Source organism: Xenopus laevis, chromosome 4L (genome assembly GCF_017654675.1).
Source record: "Xenopus laevis strain J_2021 chromosome 4L, Xenopus_laevis_v10.1, whole genome shotgun sequence".
NCBI classification, from domain to species: domain Eukaryota; kingdom Metazoa; phylum Chordata; class Amphibia; order Anura; family Pipidae; genus Xenopus; species Xenopus laevis.
Genome location: NC_054377.1, coordinates 124,756,632 through 124,773,493, shown reverse-complemented (window position 1 = coordinate 124,773,493; position 16,862 = coordinate 124,756,632). Strand labels below are relative to the sequence as shown.

At 42.2% G+C, this 16,862-nt stretch overlaps 1 protein-coding gene across 1 annotated transcript in view; it reads right to left on the bottom strand.

Moving 5' to 3' along the window:
* rnf123.L (ring finger protein 123 L homeolog) overlaps positions 1–13,248 on the bottom strand; it is a 68,091-nt gene extending 54,843 nt beyond the window's left edge. The window contains exons 1-8 of the mRNA XM_018258948.2: positions 13,127–13,248; positions 10,622–10,715; positions 7,854–7,938; positions 3,201–3,280; positions 2,310–2,407; positions 2,155–2,209; positions 1,808–1,893; positions 885–971 (exon numbers count right to left, since the gene is read on the bottom strand). Coding sequence (XP_018114437.1) covers positions 885–971; positions 1,808–1,893; positions 2,155–2,209; positions 2,310–2,407; positions 3,201–3,280; positions 7,854–7,938; positions 10,622–10,703 — 573 coding nt within the window. The 5' untranslated portion in view covers positions 10,704–10,715; positions 13,127–13,248. The remainder of the gene's footprint in view (positions 1–884; positions 972–1,807; positions 1,894–2,154; positions 2,210–2,309; positions 2,408–3,200; positions 3,281–7,853; positions 7,939–10,621; positions 10,716–13,126) is intronic.
* Positions 13,249–16,862: the final 3,614 nt, after the last annotated feature.

Here is a 16,862-nt window from a genome sequence, read left to right as displayed (position 1 = left end):
ATAGTGAGCAATTGCACAAGTGCAGTATGTGCCCTAACTCAGCCCTGCCACCATTTCCCACAAATAACTGGACTAGACATTCCTCCAATAGTACTATAAAAGGAGGCTATGATCCTCCTATTAGTAAAATTAGTGGCATACTTTAAGGGGCAAATTCACTAAGATTCGTAGTTGCGCCAGGCGTAACTTCGCCGCACTTCGCCAGGCGTAGTTTCTCCAGCGCTCCGCAAATTCACTAAAATCCGAAGTTGCGCTCAGGGGTAGCGTAAGGTTGCGAAGTTGCGTTGATTCGCTAAGCGAAGCGAAGTTACGCTAGCGATGGTTAATTTGCATATGGCACCAAATTCAAATTTCAATGGAGGAATATGTAGCAGCACTACAAATGCCTGGGAAACCTTCAAAACAGCAAATAAAATTTTTATTTTGCCCTACACATGTGCCCACTGTATAGTTAAGTTGCCATGAGTTAGGAAATGTAGGGGGGGGAAAGAGGGGAGCCCCAAAAAAAATTTCAATCTTTTTCAGCCTATCACCCATAATATAGAAAAAACGCCAGCGTTTTTTGGGACTTAGAAAAAATTTGAACTTTTTTTTGAAGCAATCCCTATATACTCTGAGCTATTGCGCTTCGCCTGGTCTGAGGTGGCGAAGGAAGTCTAGCGTAAAAGGTAGCGTTCAGTACAATGCGCGTGTTAGTGAATTTGCGTAGTTACGTCCGTTGCGCAAATTCGCCAGGCGTAAGGGTGCGAAGTAACGCTAGCGAAGTTACGCCAGCGTTCGTTAGTGAATTTGCGAAGTAACGAAAATGCCCAACGCTAGTGAATTGACGCTAGCGTTAGGTGCTTCGGCGCTTAGTGAATTTGCCCCTAAGACACAACACTTACCTTTCCATAATTTGTAGTAGTCACATTCCATTTGCGCACTCTGTTCCCATCATAAGCAAAAGAGTCAGGAGTGTCACCAACACCTTCCTTTATAAATAAAGTGTATTTAGTGAGATTCTAAGCTCCATGTTTACACCACTTAAGTTGTGGACAAGTTTTCATGGGTGAACCACATAGAAATGTTAAAGGAGAAGGAAAGGTTAAAACTAATTAAGCCTTTTCAGAAAGGTCCATCTTAATATACCAGTACACCCCCAAAGTAATGTTGCTCTGAGTCCTCTGTCAAAAGAAACACTGCATTTCTTTCCTTCTATTGTGTACACATGGGCTTCTGTATCAGACTTCCTGCCTTCATCTTAAACCTCTTTGCCCTGGGCAAGAGCATGCTCAGTTTGCTCCTCTCCCCCACCCCTCCCTTCTCTACTGTAATCTGAGCCCAGAGCAGGGAGAGACTCAGGCAGGAAGTGATGTCACACCACATTAATACTGCAGCTCCTATCCTAAACAAACAGAGAGTTTCTAGAGCTTTTTACTCAGGTATGGTAAAACATTCTACAGAATAAATATAGCATTCTAGCTTGCACTATTGCAGCTAATGTATTGGCAATAAAATGCCTCTGTAGCTTTCCTTCTCCTTTAATGCCTATTTATAACAGTTATACTTTGACAACAAAAGAAATTCTGATGTTTAACAGTTCACTGCCAATACTCCACAAATATAGTATACTCAATATAGCCCATTACTGTGTAGCTATTCACAGGCCCAGACTGGCAATCTGTGGGTTCTGGCAAATGTCACTATTTAGTGAACTGCTGAGATCTGTTTGGTCCTCTTTATACTTGGAATGCCAGGGCCTATTTGGACTCCAGTCCAGACCTGGCTACCCATGATTAACTTTTCCATACATTGTTATATTCCATACCTCTTGGTTAAACCTGCAGCTTAGAGTACACCATCCGATCTGCATCAGACCCTGCGAGGAGATGAGGACCTCGTAAAGCCACTTTCCTGATCAGAAAGAGACAAGAAAAAAAAAAAAAAGGCCAAGAAAGATAGGAATACGAGAAAGGTGACGAGAATAAATTCATAGAAATGTAAATGAAGGTGGGAGGTGATAAAAGACAGAAATGAGCAGAAGTAGGAGACAGGAATTGGGAAACAGTCGTGAAAGGAAGAATAAAGTGAGACATCATAAGCAGAATTACAGCTTCAGGATTATAGGATCACAAGGTCTACCATAAATAGGTGTGCCCCTTATTTGTTCCTCACCTTTGTACACGCAGGTGGTAGCCCGGATGGAACTAAAATTACTGTGTCCGATTACCTGCAGGAAGAATATTAATGTTACTAACACTAGTCACAGAACACACTTGTCAACTTATTCTGTATAGGCTATGAGAGCTGGTATTAACTTTTATACTTACCCCTAAAAGGTCATCATCCACCAGCAACAATCCTTCAAAGCCACTGGTATGATCTAGTACTACTGTGGAAGGTCCCAAGCGTCCCTCCGCAGCCTGATCTGAGACAGAGATAGTGGAAGTCAGTTCTGTCTGAATCATTCCCCTCCCAGTTGATGCAATTTACCAGCAAGATCTCATATGCAGAATCCAGTAGAATTAAGTTTAAAGCAACTGGACTTTCTGATGATTTTTGAAAATGTTTCATCACTCATGCGGCTTCTTCTGTTTAACTGTAAGGTAGAGCCTACCCAATCATTTTAATACATTCAGCAACAACTAATCAGTACCTGGAGAGCACTCTGTGTCTTTAAAATGTTATGTCTTTATTGCAGAAAATTGTGCACTACATGTTTCGGCTCATCAGCCTTCATCAGGTGCATACGAAGGCCGAAACATGTAGTGCACAACGTTCTGCAATAAAGACATGACATTTTAAAGACACAGAGTGCTCTCCGGGTACTATTTATATTCACTTGGAATTTCACACGGGGACTGCAACCTGTGGAAATACTAATTTACACAATAAGGACAACCTTGTATCTATTTAACAACTACTCAGAATGACTCCATTGTTGAACTGAACAAGACACTCTGGTGAGCAGTAAACGTTTTCATCAGAGTCATCTGAAAGCCCAATTGCTTTAGACTCAATTGTGTTAAATACTGTATATGAAGAACTGGATAAATGAAAATCTTCATAGACAACGTTCCATATGATCTAAGGTACATGCATGCTGGCACTACAATCCTAGCTGAGTGTATTATGAATTACTGGCTGGTACAGAGACTAAAACATTCCTTTTCAATGGTTAACCTATGAATAAAAGGGCTAATAAACACAACTCTACTCACCAGTATCCTCTTCTGTTGTCTCCCCAGCAGACACATGTCTTTCCAAATGTTCATCCAGGTTCTGAAAAGTGAGAGGTTTTCTGCACATACAGAATAGAAAAGTTCACATATTATAAAGCTGAAATAAATACACAGACATTTAACTTTTCAAATATAATTTAAAGCACTGAAGTAAAATTCCAATCTTAAAAAAAACCCACTATAAACAAAAACTTCAAGCATACTCAGCCAGGAAGAATACATGGCCAGAAAGACTAATGGAGTAAATATACAGAGTTACATAAATTACACAACTATAGGTTCCTATTATAGCTCACATTAATGTATTAAAAGAGAAGTGTAACATAACATTATCTTGTAGTACTTGATAGAAGAGGGGTTCTTTCCTTTCTCTTATTTAAATCGTTTAGGTTACACTGATTAAATCAGACCTCAATTCTAATCAAGTGGATACATTGGAAGTTGTTAATTAAGGGTATCATCCATTCCCTATAAATAATAACATTATCTTGTAGAATGTTGTATGACAGGCGTATACTAAAATTATTTTAATATGAGATTGCTTGCCTTTTTTCGCTGTTCAGTTTGGCATTTAAACTGCTACTGTAGATACGTGCTAAGGTCAGTCACCCTAGCCCCCCTGCAGAGTAGATGGCAAGAACAAGGACTCGAACAATACCGCATACCACAATCTTTTTGCTTCTGGGTTGCTGCAAACACTTTTACATTTATATTCTTCACAAGCCCCCAGTCATGCACCCTACCTAAAAATAAAGAGTAAAACGGCCTACAAGTTGTTCAGAAGTATGGACAATTTTTTCTTAATGTCAGCATCAAGGAAACTACATACAAACTCTATGGTTGTTCAGGTATGGGATGCCTTATCCAGAAACCCATTATCCAGAAACCCTGAATTAAAGGAAGGTCATCTCCCATAGACAGGGGTGATCCTGGCCCCTCCGCCGCCTGAGGCAGCAGCAATTGCTGCTGCCCCCCCCCCCCCGAAATACGCTCTTAAAGTACCAGGAGCAGAATTTTTGCTGCCCCTGGTACCTAGTGGGGCGTTGCCGCCTGAGGTAACAGCCTCAACGCGCCTCATTTTGTGGACACTGTTATTAAGGCAAGTCTTAAAAAGCCAGAATCTTGTTTGTGCACCAGAATGGGGGACCCGATGTCCATCCCCATGCCCTGGCTACACAATTTAATGGTAAAGAGAGAGGGGGAATGTGAGTAGTGCAGTGACATTTAGGAAGTGCTAAATGGAAATTGAAAGTAATTGTCTGCCCTGCATCTATGCCTACAGCATAGAGGAGGGGCAGACAATATTTGATTGACAGCTGAGATGTTTAAATGAGCTTACAACAGCTATGAATGCTTTACTAAAAAATAGAAATTGGATTTCATGTTTAATTCAAAAAGGAATTTTATTATACAGCTTTTTGTGTCTGGGTCACAGGTCCACTTTAAATGATTTATTTAATGGATTTACTGTATGTCGACCCAAATTACAGAAAGGCCCATTATCAGGAAACCCCAGGCCCCAAGCATTCTAGATAACATGCATGAGGGATTTGTCCTACTGTGAAAGACTACTGGAATGTGGTTTGTTACATTGCCTCCTAAATGCTATGGAAGCCAGTATGCACACCCAGAAATAGCCCACTTTCTTCTGACAGTAGCAGCAACTGTTACCTCCTCTTCTAGCAGCCATAAGATAGGTCGCTTTAATTGGCTGTCAGCATCTCTCGCCTTAATATTTTTTCCAGGTTTAGTTATATTCAGCACTTTAAACACATGGCAGCATGGTTACAAGATCCCTTATATAACCACAATGCACTTTGGGCCTCTTGGATTGGTTACTATAAAAAAAAAAAAACAAACAATGCTCCCCACTAAATGTGATTAATAAGCTAGCACTTTATATAATGGGGAGCTTTGTTATTATTTGTTAATATAAGAAAGGGATACTTCAAAGATATACAATATAAGTATTTCCACTTTATTGAGAATCTTTTTTTCACTTGAAACCTTAGCACACCACAGCTTGTGACTAATTCTGTTACAAAACATATCATAAAATATTTTTTTTCGGGGGGGGGGGGGGAGGATAACAGCATCAAAAAGGGTTTCTTAGTAACTGCTAATGTTTAATAGAAACAACTGCACCTAATACATGATAATTCTCTAAACATGGAATATAACGGACGTTAAGGGGCAGATTTATCAAAGGTCGAATGTTAGAGTTGTTTTTTTAATTCGAATTAACTCGAATGACCTCTTATCTTATTTAAGAAAAAACTCATATCTAAAACTCGAACTAATATTACCGACTGGAAAACTCAAATCGAATTCAACTAAACTCAAATCGAGTTTATTTCTCAGAAAAAAGCTTGAATGTCAGGAAGGTTATTAACATCTTCAAATGAGTCACTGAACCTCTCCCACTGACTTCTACATGAAGTCGGCAGGTTTTAGGCGGCGAATACTCTAATTCGAATTGTTCCCAGGATCCCGGTATGATAAATCTCGAAATTCGAATTAGGATTATTCCCAATTTGAATTTGTGAGTTTTGGCCAAAAATCCAATACGAACCTTAATAAATATGCACCAAATTAGAGATGCAGAGAATCCAGGTTGCGGTTCAGGATTCAGCCAGGATTAGGCCTTTTTCAGCAGGATTCCTTCTGCCTTGCCGAATCGAATCCTAATTTGCATATGCAAATTAGGGACGGGGAGGGAAATCGTGTGACTTTTTGTCACAAAACAGGGAAGTAAAAACTGTTTTCCCCTTCCCAGCCCTAATTTGCATATGCAAATTAGGATTTGGCTCGTTATTCGGCCGAATCTTTCACAACGGATTCAAGGGTTGGGCCGAATCCAGTGCATCCCTACCCAAAATACTTAACAGCAATACAACAATTAAAGGGAGAATAAATCTCTAAGTGGGAACGTGCCGACTCTCTGATGAAAAGGTCATATCTCTTCACAGCCTTTGACATAGATGCAACTGAACTGGCTTTTTGTTTTTGGTGCTAAGTCATTCATACTCTACCGCATGGTTGGGGAGATTAGTCTGTACTGTAACTGAAGAAGGGCATTAAAGCATTGAGGGATTATTTTTAGAAGCGTTGAAGGACATCCTGGATGGACAACTGTACTCACACAAACGGCATTCATGCTATTATACTGAGCTTACTGGCAGGTCCCTTCCATCTGTTACCTGTATGTCTCTTCAAGAACCATTACTGATGCAAAGGATGATCTTTATAGCCTTATAATACTCAAAAGCCATGAATATCTTGTGAATTATATCCTTATAAACCGTAAATTCTGATGTCATCAGTTATAAACGGTGAGTAATGATGTCATTTTTGTCATATGACTCACTAAAACTTGTGTATTATCATAAATAAAGTAGGAACAGGACACACCGGCACAACATGGGTAATTTCAGCAGGTAAAACCTTGCTCGTTTATTGCGGATGCAACGTTTCGGGGCGTGACCCCTTTCTCAAGCAAGAAAGGGGTCACGCCCCGAAACGTTGCATCCGCAATAAACGAGCAAGGTTTTACCTGCTGAAATTACCCATGTTGTGCCGGTGTGTCCTGTTCCTACGTTGTTTCTGAGGTTGCCCATTCCCTCTAGCATCGAGCACCTGGGAGTCGCTGAAGTCTGGACGGCCAGGGTGTGCGAGTGTAAGTCTTTCTTTTTGCATAAATAAAGTACCCCATGTTGCAAAATATGAGAATAATATACGTTACCTCGGAGGCCTCCAGCCTCGTGTTTTTATATGGTCATGAAACTCCTCGGTAACTTATAATATCCTTATAGTTTACAAGAGGGGGTACTTTATTCACTATATAATGTTAATTCCATTTGATCACAGAATTTTGCTTTTCTGAATTTGGATATTTATCTGCATTTAAGTTTATTTTTCAATAACAATCAATAGTTCAGAGGCAACTTGAAAATTCGAAGCAATCCCGACGGAGATTCGTATTCTTGCCGGCAGGAGGGCAGTTTGGGGAGATTAGACGCCCGCAGTAGAGGAGATTTGTTGCTGGGTGACTAATCTCCCTGTCCGCCACCACCCTTATATAGTATTTCTACTAGCTGGACTTCAGTGCTTGTGCATTGTGGGGCTTGTTTACTTACAGAGTGCCAAACTGATACGCATAGCAATCAACCATATTATAGATTTATTTTTTAATAAAGTGTACTGAGCAAAATTTATTGCTATGGTTTACTGCACTTGCGCAATTAAGCACCCCAAACTTTGGAAAGAAGACATTTTTCATAGACATAGGTTGACTGTGTATCAGTTAGTGGAGCCTACTTCCTCTATAATTGCACTGCTGCTAATTCAATTAAGGATTTTGGGGTAGATGCTATCCATATAGTAAGAGCCGTGCACAGGTCCACTTCAATTGTAATACATTAAAGACATGCACAGCTTCTCACTTAAAACATTTATTTGTGCATTTTAACCACAGCAAAATTGCATATCAACACATTTTAATTAATGTATTATAAAAGAGTGGAATTCCATGATAAGAGTACAAAGAAAAGATGCAAACATGTAAGGACAATAGCACAATATGCAATGCCTAGGCAAAGTGTTAGATTTGATAATAATCCAACTATACTGTACCTGTATGCAGCACCATGCGATGTCCCATCTGTGGCAGGGAATATCCGTTGCAGATATTGATTTAGTAGTCTCTCATTCACAATACCTAACAAAACATTTAACAAATTGTGAGCCATCTCCCCACAGCAACCAACAATTGCTGTTATATAAAGAACTGCAGTTTTGGGAGCAATAAAGAATAGTCACTTTTTGGTTGGTAAGTTCTATAGGGCAGGTACCTATCCTTGTGAATGTTTGCCACGTAATCTTTGTTGCTGGGTATATTTACTTATATACATAAAAATGTTGCCCCCTTTTGCACTGAACTGTAAGGGTCAGGCCACACAAGCAGATTCAGGGAGATTAGTCTCCCCAGCGTTCCACTGGCTAAAATGAAAACCGCCTGGGAGAAGGCACATGCGGCGCTTCGTTTACCAAAACTTCGGGTGACTTTGGAAAATTAAGTGCCGCGTGTGCCTTCCCCCAGGAGATTTTCATTTTAGCAGGGGGAAGGCAGTTCGGGGAGATTGTCGCACCGAAGAAGAGGAGATTTGACGCTGGGGCGGCTAATCTCCCCGAATCTGCTCATGTGTCCTGACCCTAAAATATACCGAGCTGCACACAAAGCCCTGTGTGATACCAGGCATGTGGTTTATAGAGTCTAATTATACATGTGCCTCACAAGACAAACAGCAGGATCAGAAAGTCTAGCTTACATTTTCTACATTGTTACCTGTTGGTCTTAAATCATTTAGCAACGAGGGTAGAATAGAGAAGTCTGAATGTGGCAAATAAAAAAAAAAAAAACACTGAACATTTAAAATCAGGAAAAGGATCTCAATACAGGATCATAAAGGCTCCAAAATTTGACATTCCAGTTAAAGACCCTGACAAGTGCAGCAATAGGTGGAAACACTGCTCTCCCCTTGTCTCTTCATATCAGTCACACTGCACTAATGCAACATTTAACACTTGAAATTTCTGGTAAAAAACATTATCTGGCAAGTCTCAGACCACAAGGATACATTTTAGGACTACTAAAACACATTTTACACAATTTGCTGTAATTATAACAAACAAATAATTATGTCAACAGAATAACTTTAAATGGAAATATTTTATATATTTTACCTTTTATGCATATTGATGAAACTGTACGGTAGTTTGCTTTTAAGGGGGTTGTTTAGCTTTGATTTAACTTTTAGTATGGTGTAGATATTCTGAGACAATTTGCAATTGTTTTTAGCTTTTTAATTTTATGTTTGAGTTATTTAGCTTTTTATTCAGCAGCTCTCCAGCTTCCAATTTCAGCAATATGGTTGACGGGGTCCAAGTTACACAAGCAACCATGCATTAATATGAATAAGAGACTGGAATATAAATAGACAAGGGCATGAATAGAGATGAGTAAACAAAAGTAGCAATAGCAAAACATTGTAGCTTTACAGAGCATTTGTTTTTTTAGAGTCAGTGTCCCTAATTTGAAAGCTGGAAAGAGTCAGAAGCAGATGGCAAATAATTCAAAAACTATAAATAAAATAAATAATGATGACCAATTGATCACCAACCGATAGCGCCCAAGGACTTGGTGAAGCCGCCGTACAGTTACATCGCCCTCATCACCATCCAGAACGCCCCAGACAAGATGATCACCCTGAATGGCATCTACCACTTCATCATGGATCGCTTCCCTTTCTACCGAGAGAATAAGCAGGGCTGGCAGAACAGCATCAGGCACAACCTGTCCCTCAATATAAATGGTGTGTCGGAGAGTCAAGTTACTGCCATTGATTGAGGCTGAGCGGTGGAAGGAGAAGAGCTCTGTATGGAGGAGCCGAATTTGAGCTGCGGCTGAGGATGCGCTACTGGTCCAAGGCTATACTCAGAGCTTAGACTGGGCTTTCTGGACTGGGGCGTTCTGGCTGGCAATGGTGATGAGGGCGATGTAACTGTACAGCGACTTCACCAGGTCCTTGGGCACTGTTAGTTGGTGATGGTGAGTGGGTGCCGTCGGTTGGTGATGGTGAGTGTGATGCTTGTGAGTCATGTACACACTCATTGGGGTGGCCATGCTCCCATAGGTGTCCGCAGCCCTGTAGTAGTTCTGTTGGCTCATGTATGGCACGACCACTAAAGCATTGGGGTCTGCCACAGAGTAACACGCCTGCATCATTGGTGCTGAAAGGCGGAGTGCCAGGGGGCAGCAGTGATGGGGATCTCGCAGATGTAGAATGGACACAAAGCGATGAAGGCAGATGAGTCGGTACAGGGCAAGCAGGTATCAGTTGCAGTCTGGCATCCTCTTCTTGCCAGGTGATTGCACGGACTGAGGCACAGAATCTAATGCCAGCAAGCCAAGCACTTGTCCATAATCCCCGCTCCTCTGGATTCCCACTCCAAGGCTAAGCACTGGGTCTCATTGACCACTAAAAGATGCCTGGTGTAAAGCCCAGTCTAAGCTCTGACCTTGTTGTAAGATGAAAAGTATAGTCTTGGATCAGTAGCACCGCAAGATGGATGGTCGCCCTGTCGCTTGCCTTTTTTGAAGAGGAGCGGAAGTGGAGTTTTGGTAAGTTAATTCTTAATAAAGGCTTTGCACTTTAAAAGTTTAATTTGTCTTGGTGTTTATTTTTCGTTGTATACTAACAAATTTAAAAATAAATAAATAAATTTGATGTTACTGGGCCTTTAACTGTTTTTAGGAGTAAGTCTTCCTAAGATCAATGTGCCCTTTTAAGTGGGGCAATCATTATGAAATATATTCTAGCAGCTGACTCTTGGTAGCTTACCTGTGACCTTTCTTTTTTCAGATTCAGACGTCAACCTGTAGTTTTTTCTTGTCAGTGACGTGCCAGATCCCCTGGATGCCATGATCCTTTCTTGCTGTAGAGGGGGGAAAAAAGCAACAAAATTGTGCATCCCAGCAAAAGTGTATCTATAACCCCATCTAAACTACTTTGAACATGGTCTTAAAGTCTCTTATATTTTAAATGCATGGATACTAATCTGTGTCTCTGTTCCCTCTACAGCCTGTTAAGCCTGTTACTTGGAATGCCAAATATTTTATCATCCTTGCACTTAGAGCACCTACAACTCAAAAACAAATAAAAAATTTGAAGTCACATTTAGCAGTGCCATATTTTATAGAAGTGACATATTTTAAATGGATTCAGATCCAAGGATGTGTGGCTATATTTTCTAGCCTTAGCTGCTCATATATCAGGGAGAGATGCCAAATGCAGAATTTTGGGGGGTTTTTTGCTGACAATTCAGAATAACTGGAACACTTTATCAGTGCAAGCTTCCAAATCACTGGAGCAGTGGCACAAAGCAAGTAGTAGGGAAAGGCCAGGAGTAGGGAAAGGCCAGGAGTAGGGAAAGGCCAGGAGTAGGGAAAGGCCAGGAGTAGGGAAAGGCCAGGAGTAGGGAAAGGCCAGGAGTAGGGAAAGGCCAGGAGTAGGGAAAGGCCAGGAGTAGGGAAAGGCCAGGAGTAGGGAAAGGCCAGGAGTAGGGAAAGGCCAGGAGTAGGGAAAGGCCAGGAGTAAGGAAAGGCCAGGAGTAAGGAAAGGCCAGGAGTAAGGAAAGGCCAGGAGTAAGGAAAGGCCAGGAGTAAGGAAAGGCCAGGAGTAAGGAAAGGCCAGGAGTAGGGAAAGGCCAGGAGTAAGGAAAGGCCAGGAGTAAGGAAAGGCCAGGAGTAAGGAAAGGCCAGGAGTAAGGAAAGGCCAGGAGTAAGGAAAGGCCAGGAGTAAGGAAAGGCCAGGAGTAAGGAAAGGCCAGGAGTAAGGAAAGGCCAGGAGTAAGGAAAGGCAAGGAGTAAGGAAAGGCAAGAAGGAAAGGCAAGGAGTAGGAAAAGGCAAGAAGGAAAGGCAAGGAGTAGGGAAAGGCAAGGAGTAAGGAAAGGCAAGGAGTAAGGAAAGGCAAGGAGTAGGGAAAGGCAAGGAGTAGGGAAAGGCAAGGAGTAGGGAAAGGCAAGGAGTAAGGAAAGGCAAGGAGTAAGGAAAGGCAAGGAGTAAGGAAAGGCAAGGAGTAAGGAAAGGCAAGGAGTAAGGAAAGGCAAGGAGTAAGGAAAGGCAAGGAGTAAGGAAAGGCAAGGAGTAGGGAAAGGCAAGGAGTAGGGAAAGGCAAGGAGTAGGGAAAGGCAAGGAGTAGGGAAAGGCAAGGAGTAGGGAAAGGCAAGGAGTAGGGAAAGGCAAGGAGTAGGGAAAGGCAAGGAGTAGGGAAAGGCAAGGAGTAGGGAAAGGCAAGGAGTAGGGAAAGGCAAGGAGTAGGGAAAGGCAAGGAAAAGGCAAGGAAAAGGCAAGGAAAAGGCAAGGAAAAGGCAAGGAGTAGGGAAAGGCAAGGAGTAGGGAAAGGCAAGGAGTAGGGAAAGGCAAGGAGTAGGGAAAGGCAAGGAGTAGGGAAAGGCAAGGAGAAGGCAAGGAAAAGGCAAGGAGTAAGGAAAGGCAAGGAGTAGGGAAAGGCAAGGAGTAGGGAAAGGCAAGGAGTAGGGAAAGGCAAGGAGTAGGGAAAGGCAAGGAGTAGGGAAAGGCAAGGAGTAGGGAAAGGCAAGGAGTAGGGAAAGGTAGGGAAAGGCAAGGAGTAGGGAAAGGCAAGGAAAAGGCAAGGAGTAGGGAAAGGCAAGGAGTAGGGAAAGGCAAGGAGTAGGGAAAGGCAAGGAGTAGGGAAAGGCAAGGAGTAGGGAAAGGCAAGGAGTAGGGAAAGGCAAGGAGTAGGGAAAGGCAAGGAGTAGGGAAAGGCAAGGAGTAGGGAAAGGCAAGGAGTAGGGAAAGGCAAGGAGTAGGGAAAGGCAAGGAGTAGGGAAAGGCAAGGAGTAAGGAAAGGCAAGGAGTAGGGAAAGGCAAGGAGTAGGGAAAGGCAAGGAGTAGGGAAAGGCAAGGAGTAGGGAAAGGCAAGGTTTCATGGGAAGAAGGCCTGGCTCAACTACAGAAAGATAAGGCTGAAAGTGCTGGATACAATTCCTGGATTCATTGGGTAACAGATATCCTACAGGAGAGACATTCCAGCAGGGAGACTTGGGACATAGAACAGCCACCAGGACTTATTGGCACAGCATATATAGAGACTGTTGCACCAATTTTACATAAAAGGAGATTAAAGCTACTTCCAAGCAGGTGAATGGCATGCAGTCTCTCGGCACAGACAATGCTATATGTGAGCGTGAGTCAGTCAGTGCAGTGTCTCCGCTAATAAAATGATGTTATAGCAGAGCAGTATAATAATTGAAGCAGACTGACTAGGAGGGATCGGAGCAGCCGACAGCTCTAACCCGTCTCACACTGCCTGCTAGAGCTTACCCACACACCGGCTCCTCCCTCCCAGCGAAGCTCTCCTTCTTCTTCCTCCTCCCGGTCTATTTTGGCTTCCTGCTCACAGGATACATTTCACTTCAACAAACTTTATTTACAACGATCACGCGTTCAGCTGTCACTTTTTTTTTTTTACAATAAACTTTATTGGCCCCATAAAGCTTAACTGCTAAAAATACCAGCGCTCAGTACTTGTAAAGCGCTATTTCTAATCTGAAATGCTGATACAGTTTGAAATTGGACTTCTTTTGTTTTTTATTATGTTGTTTTTTTTTTAAAGGAGTGATTCACCTTTGAGTTTTCAGTGTTTAGTATGATGTAGAGAGGGATATTCTGAGAGACTGAGACAATGAGCAATTTGTATTCTTTTTTGATTATTTGTCGTTTTTCAGTTATTTAGTTTTTTTTTTTTTTACAGCTCTTGGTTTGCCATTTCAGCAATCTGGTTGCTAGGGTCAAAATGACCCTAGCAACCATGCACTGAATTGAATAAGAGTCTGGAATATGAATGGGAGAGGCCTGAAAGATGAGTAATAAAAAATAGCAATAACAAGTAGGATCCTCTGTCACCAGAATAGGGTTGTCACCTGTCCAGTTTTCACTGGAGGGCTGTCCTGGTATTTTTTATCATATTAAAAGGGTTGTTCACTGTCAAATTAACTTTTAGTATGATGTAGAGAGTGATATTCTGAGATAATTTGCAATTGGTTTTAATTTTTTATGAGTTATTTAGCTTTATATTCAGCAGCTTTCCAGTTTGCAATTTCATCTGGTTAGAATGTGTACTTTCTGAGAATATATGGTCAGTAACGTAATTGGGGGTGGGCGAGCCCTGGTGTGGGACCTGCCGCCGGGCCCCGCCCCCCTCCGTACCAGATTTTTTTTGCCCGAAATCGGCCGGTACGACCAGAAATCGTCAGTGCGCAATCAGCCCACACAGAGGCCCACCAATCCCCCACCAGCCCACTAAATACTGACTTTCAATGGCACCTTATAGCAGCCCATCTGGCATTTGCCAGAACCCACAGATTGCCAGTCCGGGCCTGGTGGTGCGAGGTCAGTCGGTAAACTCGCTGGTCCTGCGGGTATTGGGCCGGCCCGCACATCACTAAAGCCTTCCTATATATTCATACCTCCCACGTAGAACAGCAAAAAAAAAATCACCACGCCCTTTCTGTGGCCACACCCCCTAATTACCATGTTCATTTTACAAAATTTGGCAGGTTATGAAAGTTTGAAAATATTTCTCCTTATCTAAACTGTTTTTTTTGTGTCTCAAAATTGTTACAAAGCATCTTATTTGCACCTGTTGGCTGTTCTGGGCTCTCTGCTAAAAGCCAATTAAGTGAGAAACTTTGTTTCCTTTTCTGGCTGTTCAGTGCAGAGAAAAGAGGGACTTTCCAGTACAAATGCGGGACTGCAGGTTGAGCTGTCAAAAGAGGGACTGTCCCTCGGAAAAAGGGACAGTTGGGAGGTATGTATATTTTTCCCTATTAGTAACATTGCGATCAACCATAGTTTTTACCGACCAGGCCAAATTCATATGCAATATTTTCATTTGGGTGCTTCTACTTATGTGCCACATGGTTTGGTCTTGGGAATTAATCAGGAACTGGAGATCACTTGAGGTTAAGAGTGAAGTTTATTGACATGACCTGGGTGGATTCTGTACCCGCAAGAGGCAGAATACAGAACAAAGAACAAGGTGGGGGTTTTATAACCCTTCACACAACACACTGTTACAAGATGGAAAAACAGTGATGTTGAAACAATGGCGTGGGAGTAGAGCTGCCACCTTTTCTGGAAAAAGATACTGCCCTTCCTATATATTTATCTTTTTCTCTATTAATAATATTCGGATCAACCATAATTTTTCCTGGCCAGGCCAGTAAAATACTGGCCAGTGGCAACCATAATTGCAGCAGCCAAAATGTCAGCCGTGAAAATTCATATGCACTATTTTCATTTGGGCGCCTCTACGTATATGCCACGTGTTTTGCTAAATTTGTGCATATTGGGCATCAGAGTGTTCAGTAGGCCCAGGACGTTCATATTTATGATGTTTTATGCTGCTATGTTACGAAATGTAGGGCATATAACTGGCTAAAATGCAAGCTTTGTGACGATTTTCAGAAATTTCATAAAAACCTCTATGTTCAGCATAGCTTTACAGCCTGGTAGTGTTGTGGGAATTCACCAAAACTGGGAGATCACTTGAGGTAAAGAGTGAAGTTTATTGACACAAGCTGCGTGGATTCTGAAGGCAGAATACAGAACAAAAAAACCAAGGTGGGGGTTTTATACCCCTTCACACAACACACTGTTACAAGATGGAAAAACAGTGATGATGGAACAATGATGTGTAGGGTTGCCACCTTTTCTGGAAAAAGATACCGGCCTCCCATATACAGTATTTATCTTTTTTCCCTATTAATAACATTGGGATCAACCATTAGTTTTACCAGCCAGGCCGGTAAAATACCAGCCAGGTGGCAACCCTATGTGGGAGCCGTACGTAGGAACCTTGTAGGGCCCCAGAACCATGAAACAATGAAGCCATACATAGTACTGATAAGTTCCAGCTCTTGAGCTGTTACATCTGTGGTGCAGCAATGAAGAGGTAATTTGTAACTGCTTCACTGTGTCCTTGATGGTCGACTTAGAACAGAACTGACTAGTGAAGGGGGACATGAATCTTGAAGGAGGACTCTGGGTATACTGAATCATTCCTGCTAGACAAAATGTAACCCTTACAGTAAATTTAACCATTACAGTAGTTTGCAGTAGAAAGATATATTTACCCATTTTAGATTTGTCATAATGTGTATTTTCTGAAAATATATGTTTTTCTAGGATCTCTGTATTGTTGGGGGGGGGGGGTTGTTAAGGCACATACAGGGCCGGCCTTAGGCCAATTGGACCAATTGGGCCCAATTGGGCCCCGCACCTCTGGGGGCCCCGCACTGCCCCTTTCCTTTCTATTTTGTGCCTGTATGCCCTTATTTTCCTAAATACTTGCTGTGTCAGTAGCCAGCAACACTTTGTCTAGGGGCCCCGCCAACATGGTCCCAATTGGGCCCCACATTTGATAGGACCAGCCCTGGGCACATAATACATATATCAGGTGCTTAGATTGCAGCAGCCAGTGTGTCAGATGTAAAAATTAATTTGCAATATTTGATTGGGGGTCTCTGTATGCCACATAGTTTGGTAAATCTATGCATATTGGGCATATAACTGTAATCAGTAGACCTCAGAAGTGGAAATACACAAAAAGCTCTAGATCTCCTAAAAACGCAATTTATAGTTTTCCCTAGGTAACCCCCCCCCCCCCCGAAAAAGCCCCTAAATTGAGAGAGCACAAAATATTCAAAACCATCTGGCTCTAAGTACAAATGAAATGCGAAATTCTGCTGACACTTAAAGGAGTACTAACCCCCCCAATAAGAAAAGCCCCACCTACTACCCTAGATAGTCCCCCCTCCCTGTTTCCTCCCCACATAGTTCATTATTTCAGAAAGCGCCCCTGGACAGTATAATCGCATGATTTATATAGAGTAGCTCAGTGGAGTTCATGGACACCATCTTTGGATCTTCTTCTGTAAGGGAACTCTGTATTTGGCACATCTGCAGTTGGAGCAGTCCGGTATTCTTACCAACTGCGCATGCGACACAAAATCCGTGAAATGCCGAAGGGAAGGAAGAGGATCTGATTACTTTTTGG